The sequence below is a fragment of the Centroberyx gerrardi genome, chromosome 2 (assembly GCF_048128805.1).
Source record: "Centroberyx gerrardi isolate f3 chromosome 2, fCenGer3.hap1.cur.20231027, whole genome shotgun sequence".
Classification (NCBI taxonomy): Eukaryota; Metazoa; Chordata; class Actinopteri; order Beryciformes; family Berycidae; genus Centroberyx; species Centroberyx gerrardi.
In genome coordinates, this window is record NC_135998.1 from 24,825,396 (window position 1) to 24,841,882 (window position 16,487).

General features: G+C 40.0%; 2 protein-coding genes across 2 annotated transcripts in view; both read right to left on the reverse strand.

The window, feature by feature from the left end:
* tmem174 (transmembrane protein 174) overlaps nucleotides 1–5,016 on the reverse strand; it is a 12,205-nt gene extending 7,189 nt beyond the window's left edge. Inside the window, exons 1-2 of the mRNA XM_078286147.1 lie at nucleotides 4,439–5,016; nucleotides 2,597–2,707 (exon numbers count right to left, since the gene is read on the reverse strand). Of these exons, the coding sequence (XP_078142273.1) occupies nucleotides 2,597–2,707; nucleotides 4,439–5,016 (689 nt within the window). The remainder of the gene's footprint in view (nucleotides 1–2,596; nucleotides 2,708–4,438) is intronic.
* An 8,510-nt stretch (nucleotides 5,017–13,526) lies between these two features.
* fcho2 (FCH and mu domain containing endocytic adaptor 2) overlaps nucleotides 13,527–16,487 on the reverse strand; it is a 41,770-nt gene continuing 38,809 nt past the window's right edge. The window contains exon 28 of the mRNA XM_078286634.1: nucleotides 13,527–16,448. Coding sequence (XP_078142760.1) covers nucleotides 16,426–16,448 — 23 coding nt within the window. The 3' untranslated portion in view covers nucleotides 13,527–16,425. The remainder of the gene's footprint in view (nucleotides 16,449–16,487) is intronic.

Here is a 16,487-nt window from a genome sequence, read left to right on the forward strand (position 1 = left end):
GCTGTGGCAGCAACAGGTCTCCGCTCTCATCCGTCAAGTGAACACAACACCAAATTCATTACAGTGCTGACGAGGAAAATATTTTTGCTTGTTAATCTACATTTTTTGTCATTTTGAAGATGGCCAGTGCTGCATTTTGAGACGCTTTCAGACATTATGAGACAAAGTTTTTACGGAAAATATAAAGCCTATATGAAGCATTTTCCTCAAAAAGGTGCCGCCAGGTAATCCAATAGGCCTATATTGTCAAATATTTTATTTATTTATTTTCATTTTATAGCCTATATATTTTTCTGTATTTTTATGTCGGTGGACTGAGGCGAGGTATAACATAAAGTTATTATGATTATTATTATTATTATTATTATCATCATTATTATTGTTGTTGTTATTATCATTATTATTATTATTATTATTATCTTTTTTTATGTGTCTGGTAGGCCTATATATTGATAAACCCAATGCCTTCTCCCTTTAAAGATCCGAGTAGATTTCTGCTTCTCCGTGGTTAATAAGGAATAAATATTTACACCAGATCCTGTGGATTTTGAAATTATTTGCGAAAGGAAAAGTTTACTGTGAGTGAATTGTTGGCTGTTTATCAGGATAATCAGGGTTTTCATTCCGGGTGTAGGGAATGTTATGCTGCATACTGACCCAATATTTGTTTTTGTCTCACTCCTCACCACAACATTTACAGAAATAACCGAAATAACTCGACTCGTTACATTACAGAGTCAAACATAATCGAAGGCTTATTGGCGAGGAGACCGTTATGAATTATGAAGAAAGAAATGACTAATTATTAACCTATAGCCTACTCGACTTGTTTATAGCAGCTAAAACATTGTAGCCTACAAAAAAATGTTTTGCCTGTTTTTGTTTATAAAATGGTAAAATTGTGATTTTATCTGAAAAGTAATGTAATGTAGAATAATGAAGTGTAAATCATATATTAATCATGATGCTGCTATATGATGACAATAATGATGATGTTGCGGTTGTTGATGATGACGCTTATTCATTATTATTATCATTATTGTTATTATCATTATTATTATTATTATTATCATTATTATCATTATTGTGTTATATAAAGTGTGTACCCCAGCAGCCACAGTTACCCCGACAACACTGTCCAGCCTGACCCAGTGAGAGAAGGTATTGATTTCCTCAGCCTTTCTGCCCCCGTGTGGTTCAGTCACACTCGTGTTTGACCGTCTGCATCCCGGGTGTGAAAACAGACGCCTATAAACTCCTCAAGTGCTGTTCTGAGGTCTGTGGATCCAGCAGGAAAACGGGCAATAATGTGACACTTAACACACAGTCTGACTTCAACAGGCACCGGCTGTGATCCACTGGGAAGTGGGTCTAAACTAGCCTGGTATCCAGCCCCTATGAATCGCAGTTTTCAGCACTCAACTTAACACAACTTCGAATTTGCATGGCGATTCATAATTCATTCATTCATTCAAATCCTTATGAATCGCCATGCAAATTCGAAGAGTGCTGAAAACTGCGATTCATAGGGGCTGGATACCAGGCTAGGTGTAAACGGGTCTAAGAGTCTAATTGTAAAATATGTATTTATTGGATTCTGTTGAATAAGGGAAGGACATAGGTCTACAAGGTCTACATCATTATTATTATTATTATTATTATGATTGTGATTATTATTATTAGTAGTAGTAGTATTAGTATTAGTATTATCATTATTGTTGTTGTTGCTTCTGTTTTAAAAAAAATATATATCCCTTTTATTTGTCTCTATATCCCTCTAAGATGCATACTGTAAGTATATCTCCAGAGGGGTCAGAGTGCAGGACGGGCCAATGGGGTTCAGTTTCTCTCCTAAATGACATTTTGACAGGGATTTGGACATAATATTTGCTTGTTGCATTGTCCCTTGACTTTTTGATCCTGGAATTGTCTCCCTAAACACCAGGCTAAATATGGGCAATATTGTCAATATGTGGGACATTGTGACCAACAGGTAAGTGACCATCATGACTTTTCTCTTTAGATGCTTCACCTATGTTGATTTTCTCCCGGCATAGAGCATAAAAACTGTCCAGTGTCTCCATGCTTATTTCAGGCAGCACTGGCTGTCTACTGACAGCCCACTGACAACATTTAAAGGGAATGTACAGTGGTGTGTTTAACTAGTGAGTGACAGCACATGTTGGATAAATATGTGTTTATTGATGCTGTATATCTCTACATTTTTCAAAATCAATTGGTTTAGTATAGGCCAAGGGTTCCCAAACCAGTCAAGGAAGTCAAGGACCCCAGATAGAGCTGCATTAGACCCCGGACCTCCATCTGATAAGATTTTGTCCCGAGGAAACTCATCTTAGAAGACTTTTGTTGTTAGATATGAGAATAATAGGATCACATAACTGTGTATACTGTAGGTGATAATAACAGTTGTGGGGAGAATTATGTCATCCTTATACATTCATTATACTATGAAGTTAAATATTCGTGAAGTTAAACTATTCCTTGTTTTGCTGGAAAGCCTCTGCATGGATCCCTGTCCAGGACTTTTAGGGATTTGCTCCCAAGCAAGTCCCTAAAAGTTTCATGAGGCCTTCACGTGAAATAGTCCGTGTGAAAGTAGATGTCTTCATGAGCAAATGGACGTGGACAGGGAGAGCTGCTCCCCTCATCACATCGGTTTTTATCCTTCTGCCCCTCTGCCTGTGTCCTGCGGGAGGTCAAAAGCACACACGTTTCAGGGAAATTAGATCTGTAATATTTATAGACATTAGAGATATGTAATAACTGGCTAATATCCAAATGTTCATAGGCCCAATTGGTTAAGCTTAAAACACATATTAGGAAGCCCAGTGCTCTACGCTTTAAAAGAAAACACTGAGGTTGAGCAATTCCCCCCTTGATCACATCTCTATTTGGCATTATCCATTGGAAACATCCTGAACAGGTCAGAAGTTGTGACAACATAAGTGAGGGCTGGTGAGCTGAGCATGTGTTCATATGATCAGTGCAGCAGTTTATAGTTATCCCATGTTAACTATATTATTCCTGCTGTCTGTTTTGATTAAAGTGTTACTTTCCTGGAAACTCGCTGTCAGTAATTGGCTAAAAACAATAAAAAAGCAAAAACTGTTAACTTTCCATTAATGAAATGTGGCTTCATGTTTACCAAAATGTCTGTCCAAGGATATCTGATTGAATTTCAAACTAATTGTGATTCTGTAATTAGCTGAAAGTAATGCAACTTTTTATTACTTATCATAACAATACATTATGTTTCCCTTATGTTTATGATTCACTGGTTCAGAAATAAGGGAGAAATTATTAAGATGAACTAAAAATGAATTAATACAAGTGGTGTGTTACCTTTATGGAAAGATATCAAAAATTAATTTAATATGATGTTGCACCTATGAACTTGGACAGTGCAGTCAAGGTTTTGAAAATAAAGTGTATCACAAAGCTAGAAAGACTCAATAGCTCTGCAGTGAATGTCAGCACTCTGCAGGGTGATTTTATGGGGACATGGGAACTTTATTTTGTTCTTAACTGTGACCATTACTGTGACATAAAGTTTATTTGGATGTAAATAACTTCTGAGTCTTCACGGCAGTCCTCTGTTCATTGTCAATAGCTTTTTGTCACAACCAAGAGCCTTGGCCCTCTGGATTCTAACTTTGGGATACTTTTTTTTTTTCCATAATCACAAATTGTTTGAACTATCTAAGAGGGTTTTGTTAATATTTATTGAGACAGAAAATTAAATACCAGAATTTGTGTAGCATACAGTTCACACAGCAGTAAGTTGCACAGTAAATTACAGCATTTTAAGAATCAATAGAAGAGTGCTGAGTGTTTTTACAGAGACTAGTTGATATGGGGCCAATATGGGCCAAAGACACTGTTGGCCAAGTGGAAATAGATCTTGTGGTTAATAAGAAATGAACTCTGTCATATTGGGTGTTTTGATGAGCATTGTGAGAAGTTAGTTAGTTTTCTAACACACTGTAATCCAACTACACATTAACTTTGTGCCTATAGTTTTATCTGCTCTAGTGTCAACATGCTGTGTGCTCAGTAAAAAGTCCGGCTGGGCATGAGGATGAATGGATTTTTCCCCTAAAAGACATATTGAAAAAGTGATGCATGTACCTGTCCTCTAAGACCATAGGGTCACTGTAATGTGTAGGTAATTGAGGACCTAAACAGTACTAAAACATCAGTTCTTAAAAGTTTATGCTTGATGAAGCTGATGTGGCATAGGTTCAGCACAAGTTTAAGCAATGTTTTGCTCCAGCAGGTCTCTGGCATGTTGCACAGTCGCACATCAATCCAGACATGTATGTAACGACTTTTCCATACCTGCTACTTCTGTTCTGTTCCTGTGTTGTGAGTTGATCTGTCTTCTTCTGTTGTGAATGCTGGATTATCTATAGCGCACACAACGTCGTACGGCGGAGGGCGTGTTAAAGGGATGCCATTCACTGAGCCACTTGGTTGAAACTCACTGGTTGGGTTTACTTCCAGGGTTTCAGAGGCATATGGAGGTGGAATATCTTGCATTACCATGGCACCATGGAACATGATTGGCTGACTGACGCCATTAAACACAGGAGAATGTCCTGTTGGTATCTGCTCCATCTTAGACATTACGTCTTCCTCTTCGTCCCTCTGTCTGCAGCACTGGCAGGAGATCACCCCAAACCTGCAGACGCTGGTAAGCATGAAGGCACCTCCGACAGAGAACAGGACGGGGCCCAGAAGTTGGGTCGACTCGAAGCTGTGGCTGGGATGATGAAGCCAGCCCACGGCCATGAACACCATACCCAGCAGGCCCAGAGAAATTCCAAAGAACAGCAGAGTGGCTCCAGTCTTTTCACCATCCAGCACACCGTCTGACCGAGCAGGACTTGGTCTGACAGAAGTGTCATTCTGAGTCAGGCCATCAGATGCCCCACCGATGACTATTACAGGATTTCTAGCGCCTCTGGTCTCCATTTGAGGGCTTTGCCTCATCATGTTATTCCAGAAAACTTGCAATTCTTGTTGCTTCATGAATCCCCTGGGTTGTTCTGACCAAGATGTGTACCTGCTTGGTGCTTTGTGTGTAGCCACTCACACAGAGCCACGGGAACACTGAGTAACACTGAGCATATCTATTAAGACACTAACTAACCAAGGCGGAAAGTAATAAGTTATAAGTTAACCGACACTTGATTCCTGTTGCTTAAGAGCTTGGTTTATCTACAGTATCAGAGTCATGTTCAGTCTCTGACTGTTCTAATGGCAAGTTCTCCCATTCAACGTGTGTGAATGAACACGTGTAGGCAAATAGATTACTATTGGATTATGGCTATTTGCACAAAGTAATACTGTGTTGTTGAATTGTGATGGACTTCTCAATTTTCCACATTAGATAGTTGAAAGTAGAGACAGACAGGAAAGATTGGGAGAGAGAGGGGGGGGGTTGACATGCGACAAAGGTCCTGGGCCAGACTTGAACACCGGACGTCGTGGTTACATGGTATGGTTACTGTGACTACTGAGTCACCAGGACGCCCCCAGAGCAATTTAATTTTAAAACGTTTAAGCATACTCATGGGAGGAGATCTGTCTCAATAATGACAAATATATACGTAATAAAATAAATAGAAATATAAATGGAAAAAGATAAATACTACAATCCACAAATATGTATTAAGACTGTTGAATGCAAAAAAACCAGAAGCACAAATATATCTCCACAAATAAATAATGTGTTACTTGTGTTCTGTAAGCCATCATATAAATAAATGTAACATCATTTACAGAAACATACACATATTTGTAACTAAAAGTTTTGTTTTCATTTATATTCTTAACACACATATTGCACTTCTCTGACTCCAGCAGTTGAAAAGGACCAGAGTGGAAGCCTTCCTAATGTTGGAGTGGGCTATCTTTGTGTCTTTGGATGCCACTATAGAAGAGGAGGAAGATCTGGAAGACACTGGAGAGACTCGACATGAACCGGACAGCCTCTTGTTTGCCTCGCATAAGTTTTGACAGCCCAGTGGATATTTAGCTATTTTGGTGATATTCATGGCAGGTCAGCAACACAATAAACCAATTGTAAATCTCTTATGCAGTGTGGTTGTCGTCCGATTATCAATCTCAATCTGATTCATGAGAATTTCACATGGCAAAATGTAGCCATGATTATGTCTACCATGTACTGTAGGTCTGCATTAGTGTTAAAGCTGTCTCTGTAACAGGACCTTTCTGGTGATGGAGGTGATGAGAGCTGTCCTGCTGTGGTTGAAAGAGACTTGTCCAGTCTCACTGCAGCTGTACAGGATCCACATCAACAAGTTAAAGTTATTTGACATTGATAATAATAAATAGGACTGTGATCATTTTCTCTACTCATTTAGCTAGTGTAACCTTGTGAAAATGTGACTTGTGCAGATCACAGTAGCCCACCAGTACCAGAAGATTACCAGCCATGAATAAATCTGGTTCATCCTTTATTGGGGTAGCTAATGTCTGTGTGCGGTGAAACCTCGTCTCCTCAGTCAGCAGCATAATAAAACTCATGTGATGGATTTCACCACCCTACACCACCAGTCAAATGCTCATAAATTTCAGCTGTGGTTGGTGTGTCTGTCAATCATGATATGCTACACCGCCCTGCTGTCATAACCTTATTGGCTACTTGTCTTTTGCTTTGGACTGCACTTATAATAAAAACTCACATCTTTCTCCAGTCAGGTATATAAGATCTACCACAGGATAGACTTGTTTAAATACAATAGCTTAGTGTGCTACAGTACTCACACAGTCTGGTACTGTTGGCTAAAGTGCAGATATGCTTATTTGATGACTTGACATATCCTGACACCAGAAAACATCTTTGCTGTTCGTGTGGCTTTGTTTGACCTTTGTTTTGACCTGCTGAACTCTTATTTGTCCATCTCTTGTCTTTCTTCCATTCGCCTGTTCACCTGCAGAGAAGAACCTTTGGACTGGATCTGGAGCCAGCCAGCAGTTGTTCTTCCTTCGTCTTTGTTTCCTTGGCAACCAACACAGTCATGCTGACTCCCACTATCCCATTGCTAAAGGCAAAGGAGTCAGAATGTACCACTAAGCAGAAAGCTGCTTCTACTATGTTTCATACAGTCTGGACTTAATAGACAGGAGCATAGAAACAAAAATGTCTGTGGCAGTTATGAGAGAATTATGTTCTATCATTAATACTCTCACCAAATCCCCATCAAGGACCACAGTGGAAATATGATTTATTGTACTTTATTGTGTTGCCTTTGACAACCTTTGACTGTATCTGTTCCATATGTCGGGCCAATAATTTAGTTAACAATACATGGTTACAATGCAAAGAAGTATTTTCTATAAAGGTCTGGCTCAAAAATATCTGTTGGGATTTAAACATAATTTTTCTACCAAAATCACTTGCACCTTGAAGTGTAAATTACAATAAACAAGAAAGGTTTTATGCTAAACACTGGCTGATCATGGCTGAGCACTTTCTAGGAGGGCACTTTGTCAGTGGCAGGACAAAGGGTCAAGTGCGTAATCTCCCTTTTGACCTTTTGATATGAATGAAAATAACAAAACACCTATTCTGTCATGAGCTGGTTCTCCACTTTATGAGGGACCATGGAGTAACGTTCATGTATCCAAACACTCCAGGTCTTTAGTCTGAAACACATTCTTCCCTCCTGGAGGGGGAGGAGAGAGGATGATGCATGAATGCACGCTCAGTAGTCATAGTTTATGATCAGTGTGACAGACCTGAAGCAGCCAAATCTCAAGTGAAGTAGTGTTTTGTAAACGTTGTAGGCCTCGAGTCTTATTGCAGGCAACTATAGGTCAAGTCAGTTGTCATAATCTTTGCAACTAGAGTCTTAAATTAAGAGTCTTGAGTCACCACTAGTTTCCAATGCATACCTCATCCCAGCTACTGTTGCACTATGTAAATATCCTATTTATACTGTAGGCTGGATCAAACTCATATGGTAATATTAAATTTATTTCTAAAAGACATGCAGGGTATTAAGATACTAGAGCTTACAGAGCTAGCTACTGGGTCACATCAGTGCTGAGGAAAAAGTGACAGTGGAATGAACGGGAGAGCATAAGAGCAGTTGGTGAGGCTTATGGGTATTGTAGTAGGTGTCATTGAAACGTATGTGTCTGATGATAACAAAACTTATTTTTCAACACAGAGGTTGAAACATTCGCAATCACTGATGATCACAGATTGTAATCAACAAAAGTTGGACGGGTGGCTAACATGAGGAAAATGACTTTTTGAATCTGTACAACATGACTAGCCAGCTCTATACATATTTGCGGATTGTAGCATTTATTTATCTTTTTCCATTTATATTTCTATATATTTTATTACATATATTTGTCATTTTTGAGACAGATCTCCCATACTTACCCTTGCACAATATCATTCCAGGATGTAGTTGCTGTATTTTACTGTATTACACACATACTTGTAATGATATTTACAATCAACACTAGTGTTAATATTTTAGTCAGTTATCAGGCCAAACCCCCAGAGAGAATGACGTGCCATGTAGAGTTCAAGAGAGGGGATTTGGTGTGTTTAAGGTCTGTCTGAGAGAGATGGAGGGGGAGAGGGGAGGAGGGGCAGAGGTTAGGAGAAATAAGCAGAAAGGGAGGTTCCTGCACGCATAGACCATCGAACGTGATCCGAAATCCACCTTGTCAAATATCATTTCACATGGACACGTCTCCAACTGCACTGTTATGCATAACTTATCACCGACAGCCCATGCTGCAATAGTTGAACAATCAGTCTAGCATGTTAAGTGGAGGGGCTTAAAAACACATCACGCTATACATGTTATAGTCAGAGGTTCAATGAGCTGAACACTGAGCAAAAACCACACGTAACACGCAGGCATCCTGCTGAAAGAACCAAACCACTTGACCCAGGGGGTCGGTGGAGTCTCCCAAATCTGACATCCTACCAAGTAAGGCAAATATTTTACCAATGTGGTAAAATATTTGCCTTACTTGGTAGGATGTCAGATTTGATATGCATATCAATTGAATTGCTTGCATGACTTGTGATGGTGTTTGAAGCTGGAAGTTCCTCTATTCAACTGTCAATGAGTAATTATGAGAAACTGGAAGTCATCTTGAGCCGAATTATCATGCATTGTTGTTAGAACTCATAGGTTTCTTGTGCTTTAACATACAGGACTAAAGTTTTTAAGGACAAAACCCTGTGTTCATCTTTTCAAGCATTCCCATGAAGATGCTGTCTTTGAGTGCCAATAGTCCGGACAAATATATAGAAACATTCATCCGATCTGATTTTTCTGCCCTCTACTAGGGGGATTGTTGGACTAGTGAGGTGATCTGTGCAAAAAGCTTCAAGGACGGTTGGTCAATAACCTTTGTCTGCATCTATTTGATGCCTTTGTCTGTATATTTGTGTATCTTTGTTTCATTTTATTTCTCTAACTTTTTTATGCCTGTGTGACTAAGCAAAATTTCTTTAACATCTGTTAAATACAATTATGTTTCCCAATCTATTCTATTCTACAGTCTATTCAGTCAGTGTCTTCCACTGGCTGCAGCAGAGCAGTCTGCAGGATAGCTCGTCGTGTGTCTCTGCCACAGTAAAAACACCTATACGCATGAATTATTAATTCCCAATGCAAACACAGTGACATGCAAACATGTTTTTCAGTTGAATTTCATAGCAGTCTGCTGTTCTCCCAAAGGACAGCTTGCATTTGCCTACATAAAAGCACATCCGGACTGCATTGCGTGTAACAAGTCCACCAATCGGAAAGGACGATCATGCACAGCTTATGGCTAAGCAAAACAAAAGGTCTTCATGGAGGAGCAACCACGGGGTTGCCAGTTTGCCAATGGCTGGTCAACTTAACCTGTGTGAATGTGCGTGTGTGTGTGTGTGCATGTGTGTGTGTGTCTGTGTGTTTACCATAGCTTCAGCTCATTTCACTTGGCACTACTGAACAAAGGGACAGATAACTATACAAAGAATCCATAAGAGCGTGGTGTTTAAAGAACCCCCCAGAATTGAAGCGCCACAGATTCTTTCAATTAGCAAACTCCAAATATTTATGAACTGAACATTTCCTCTCTGGAACCAATGGGAATGTTGTGTGTGTGTGTCCTGTTGACTCACACTGGGGTGTATTGATCCCCTGGGCCTATGCTTCATTTCACTTCAGCTCTGCCACCATCCCTAAAAAGCACATCTGTCCAACATGCTGACTTTTTTTTTATCTGAACTAGTCACAAAGCAGCAACACGTCAATATCCCAAAAACAACATAATACTTATTATGAGAGTTCTGTGTTAGACACTGATGGGACTTTACAGATAATGTCATCTAAAGGATAGGATAATAAGAGATTTGGAGAAGCACACACACACACACACACACACACACACACAGCTCCATTACTATCTACTGCACAGTAGGCTCCCAGGTTTGAAGTCTTTGGATGTATATGTGTTCTGCAGGAAAAAGGCACAAGATTTGTCCCATGCATACATTATCTTCAAATTATTATGAACTGTGTTATTCTGTGCTCCTGTGTCACATTCCCAGAAGGAGTCATTTTAATGGGAGAGGGCAGAGCCTGCCAGCCCAATAGAGAGGGGGCAAACAAGCACCGTAGGAATTAAGATGTGACCGTTTCTCAGTCATCCCCTCCCCCGAACACACACACATACACACACACACACACACACACACACACACACACATGCTTACCATGACAAATAGCCTGTGACGTGCCTCTGTGAACATGGCACGGAAGGGTCCACTCCCTCTCCCTAGGGCTGATAAGGCAGAGTAGTGTGCCAGTGGACGGCTCTCTGAGCGTCTTTTCACTGGATGGGAATGCTGCTACTTCCAGAGCCTCCAGTGACTCATTTTACCATTCCAGCAGTGGTCAAGAGGAGGGGGGTAATCAAAACATAAAACATAGTATTATATATGTTTCTGTCTGTTGTTAGCTGCTCACTTCTAGAAATACAATTACGGCAGTTCGTCATGCTCCCCTGACCCCAGGCTTCACATATAAGCCGACCCAGTGTCTTGAATCTGAGTGTGAGCAAAAGACTCACAACAGCATCTACAGCTGGTAGCTCTGAAACTAGCCAGAGCAGAATTCATGATTTAATTCTCTTCAGCAGATGGTCAATTGTATCACTTCCAGCTACAATTGAAGTCCAGGAAATAAACCATTTAATGTTCAGGGTTTGTTAGGGTGGATTCCCCAGACGAGGCAGGAAGACGCTCTAATTAAAGGACGATTACTTCCCATTTGGTGAACCATGGAAAGAAGAACTGACATTTGGACACGATTTGATCCAGACAAGGGCTTGGAGTGTGAGAATTTGTTTGCAGGGCAAAAGGTTAATTGTGGTGAAGAGTGGCTATATAGAGCCCACACAGAATGAGAAAATAGAAACGGTGGTGCTGTTAAGATTATGATTTAACTGGAGAACTTCATGAGAGTATGACTTAAGACGAAGCTAGTGAGCAGCCAGTGCCAGCCAGATAACATACAACATACAAGATAAACACAAGTCCTTTTATAGGAATAACAAATTCCTTGTCAATTGTGATAACACTGCATCGTGTTCATAGTTGTATTGCCAAGGGGGAACAATTTAGAGAGTTCTGCTCCTCTTATGGAAAATCTGAGAGATTCCCTTGGATGCAAGTCTGACATGTTCGGGGTTTGAGTTATTCTGAAGAGGTCTTCTGGGCTTTGGAGAGAGCAGGAGAAGAGGAGGAGAGAAATCCATATTAATGCAATAAACTTACACCATCCTTGTTTATTCAGATGGTTTCCCTCATGTTTAAGAGGGAGATCAAATGGGCACATCAATTATAAATTGTCCATAAATGTTACTGATGTGGGGCTCGCTCTCTGGATTGTAGAATAACTCAACTCTATGGCTCCGGTGGGCCTTTGGACAAACATGTGTGTGATGGTGGACAACAAAGGCCAAATGCTCCCTCTGCTCCTGGCATTTCACGGAGCCGGTTCTGAACCCAGGCTCTCCCAATCCATACCAGACACTGGGCGTCAGCTGGCTTCACCAGACCCCTTCGATCCACGGCAGATACGTTCAGCTTCTCAGTGCAAGTCGACACCCCAGTCTCCCACAGGCCGTCCCGTTCTACCCCACACCTCTTTCAATTTTTATAGAGTACATCAACAGTATACGATATCTCTATTTTCAAGCTTTTTCAGTCACTTTTATCTTCACAGATCCTCTTAAGTTCCATAAAACTCCTGGCTCACACAACATCCAAACAAAGGTCTCACGTCGACCGGCATAACTCTTGGATTTGACTTCAGTTCACATATCTCACTTTGGTTTTCAGAGAATAACATCACACACAGGGGACCCTAAGATCTCCTCCTCCTCGACTGAGCGAGGTGGACGGGGGAAAAGTGAAGGCAACGCTGATGGCTCACACATGTGGCTGCGAACAGGCAGCTCAGAGGCTTTATTTCAAATAGCGAGGAGGAGGAGGTCAGCCTGTGGAGGGACACAAGGCATGACTGGGTGTGTAAATACGCACAAGGTGTTGATGTAGTGCCGAGCGCGTACGCACAGTCATGCATACATCCTCACACACACACACACAAATACATACACAGAGCTGCATGAGGTTCTCCCGAGGCAAACAGTACATTAGTACCACATGTGTAACGGTGTCCTCAACCTCCTTTTTCATGCTCTATCATCCTGAACGTCAGTAGATAGCCCAATACAAACCTTTAGACATGGATTTTATGGGGCTGTGAAACAAACACTTTCTATACATCTGGCAATAGATTTGATGTTTTGATTGTCTAGCATTGCAAGGGCCAACGTTTGAGTCTGGGATGTACAAGACCTCATGAGCAGAGTCAGTATAGTCTTCAGGTTCAGTCATGAATTCCACTTTGCATTCTCTCTTTAATCAACAAGTTGAGAGGGCCTTGGACTGTAATGATGGAGTTCTTACTTCCTCAGCCAGTACTTTTCCATTCTTCTACACAAACCTGATAATGGCAGAACCAGGGGCCAGTGAGGTGGACGTTACCGCGTCTCTGCCAGGTCAGTACACATGTTAGAGTTCTCCACTAATTTTGGAGGAAAAACTGCTCTCATATCCTCACATATTCATATTAACAAGGTCAACTCCATGGCTCAAGCATCAGGGTATACTTGCTTCTCTCCATGCAGCTTTCATTTCTCACATAAGACCTAAATAAAGATGTGACATGCTCAAATATTGTCACCATCATCAACAATCTTTAACTCACATAACCTTAACACACTATCCCAATTATGTGAACCTACACTATTCTTTAAACTCTGCCTGAATCTGCTGAAAACTAATTCAGAACGTTTTACAGCTTTTCATACGGCACTGGAATGACATGACAGACCCATGGCACTGTATGTCCATGACCAGGTTCAAAGAAATCACACAGAATACATTTAAAGTAGTCATTTTCATATATTTGTATATATTCATATATTACACATTTAATACAGGCACAATGAGAAATCATAAAGTGAAGACAAAAAGTGGCTGAGATATTGGTAAAAATGTACATTTCATGAGAATCATTTACACAATTTTGCTTTTTAAAAACTCTCTGTTCAATATAACATATAAAGTAAGAATGTGAAAGTGACCAAAAAAAAAAAGAAAAAAAAAAAAAAGATCCTTGGAAATTTATTTTGAATGTTTTGTAGAGACAGCAAGAACCAGCTCGCTATTATTGTATGCGAGTACACAAGCTGTGTACTCTTTCTGTATTGGGCTTGTCTCACCGAAAACATCGTTATAATTAAGAGTCAGCTTTGATGACAGAGAACACAGATAATCCCAATTTGCATGTTGATTTCTCACTTTACAAAAATCCGGTGGTACAATTTCAGAATTTTACATAAACTCCTCAATTTGAACAACCTTACAACATTTGGCTGATTAAAGTACAAAGTGAGATACAAAATTTAAGTTATAGAAACACAACTGAAGTGGAAATCCCCATCGTCCATTTCAGCTTTCAGCATCTGCCTCTACATCATTATTAAAGGCTTAAGTCTTAAACCAGGTGCAGATCTCCATTAAAAGAATCATACAAAACATTGAAAAACATAAAAAAAACTGATGATTTAGAGTATTCCATGCCCTAATACATATAATCATCCTGGCCAGATATGAGGACTGCAATCAAATAAATCATCAGCCATCAGTTTCCAAGGTAGACATCAGGTGAATGAAGTATGGAGATGGGTCGAGGCACACAAGACTAAATCGCCTGTAAACCGATGATCAGAAAAGGGAGCCATGTTTGATAGCACTGAGGAAAGGGTAAGAAATAAGCCCGACGTGAAAAGCTCTTTTCATCGAGTCCTGTCTGAGAGGTTAGTCGGCCGTGTGATGCACCGCGCATGAAACTCCTGCTGGTGCACCCAAAGGTCTAGTCGATTTGCAATCACAGTTTCCACGCAACTAGTCACATCCCCAGCTGTCACAGTACAACTTATCAGTCAATTCAATGTACACCGGTGACAGGATCATCGCTGCGAAGACGTTCAATAGAAAATGCGTTCTAAATTGTATGCAATGTAACCGTAAGATAAAGTCTGCCTCGCTCCATCAAGGAGAAGTACAACAGCCTCTACAGCAGAAGCCCTCCGGTAGTATAAGACAAGAAGGAACACTCACTGTTGTATATGGTCAGCACCAGGAACCAAACATGGCAGTATTGTGTCACCATAACATCTAACCACAGTCACCAACACTGGATTATTCAGTGTTGAGTATTTTTTTGATAAGGCATTTCAATAATTCATTTGGCCTTGTTTGTGCTACTGCTCCCCAACACCGTCTACTACACAGTGGGTTTATCAGAGATCGAGGTCTATTGACAGATATCAGATAGAAAACGACTAGTTATAAAAGAGTTCAATGACAACCTCGTCGCAGAAGGCAAACATGACTCGTTCATCTCTGGAAGACAGTTGGGTTGTATAAAGCGAGAGAGGCATTTTCCCTTCAACATCCAAATAAAGGCGTATAAAACACAACTGGCACAAGAATGGTGCAATTCTCTTTAACTGTGCTGTAGTATACAAAAGGATTAGAGAAAAGTTAGATTAGGCACATTTCTCCGTTAATAGGGCACAAGAGTGTCGTTAACATTTTGATAGCAAAAAAAAAAAAAAAAAAAAAGTCTATGGTGAATGCAGGTGAAGTTTTACATTCACACTTATTAAGGGTAATGTCCTTTGAATGTTTTTTTTTTTTTTAAAGCATCTAACATTTGACACAATGTTTATCTTTTCCGCACATTTCTGAGCATTTTCTTTTTTTTCTTCAAGAACATTAACGGCTTAATAATTCAAAAATTCCAGCCTTAACTGAAACAGGAATTTACACGAAACAAAATGTCGAACTTTAAAAAGCCTGTGATGATCGTAGACCCCATTAGGGGTGATTGTTTACAAACCCCATGCATTTTCCCACAGAGAAATGTGGGTTCAATCCGGAAACCTAAATCTGGGTAAAACATTGACACACTTTTGTTGCCCGTTGATCCACACTAAGAGGAGGCACTGAGGTCCGATTTTTTTTTTGCATTTGTTTGAAAGCACTTCAAAATTATTTTAAAGACATTAAATCAAGCTTGTGCCATAAGTGTGTGAGAGAGGACTCATATTGTTTAAGACAGATTCTACCTTCATTGCTTCATTGCACATGATCAAAATAGAGAGAAATCACAAGGAAGAAAAGACAAAATCAGTAAATGTGACTGAGTTGAGAGTTGAGTCTGGCAGAGCAGAGCATTCAGTGTTAATATTTACAGTGCAGGGGTGGGGGGGGAAGGGGACGAGTGTTAATTCTGCTCTTCGAAATCTTCTTCCACCCAGAATCGTTTTGTTTTATATTCCTCATTGGCTCTTGTAATATGAAAATGAGAGGAAAAAAAGAGCATCTACAAATGGCCGGAAAGATTGTTAGTGCACATTTTTTTCTTTCTTTTTTATGATTTCAAATACAATATAGATTTATATCTAATCCATAAATTGTTTCTGACTATACAAAAAGTGAGAATTGATCAGAAAGCATTAGACTTCATCTCATATCTATACATTTCCTGAAAGCTTGTCGTAAGTTTTCTTTTATTTCTTTTCTTTTTAAACAGTGTTCAATACTCAGTGCTGCTTTACTGTAGTGAGATTCTCGCGTCCCAGGTAAAAGCCCGTTCAGACGACTGCGCTCAGACGGATCCAGGAGTTCAGGAGGCATCGCAAAAGTTTGCACATTCAACCTTTTCTTTCAAGCGAGAAGTTTATTCTTGAGAATCAGAGTGGTGGGCCGCCTCAGCAATCTGCCATATAGCGTCCTAGAAAAAAAAACATAAAGAAATTTAGACACTTTTAAC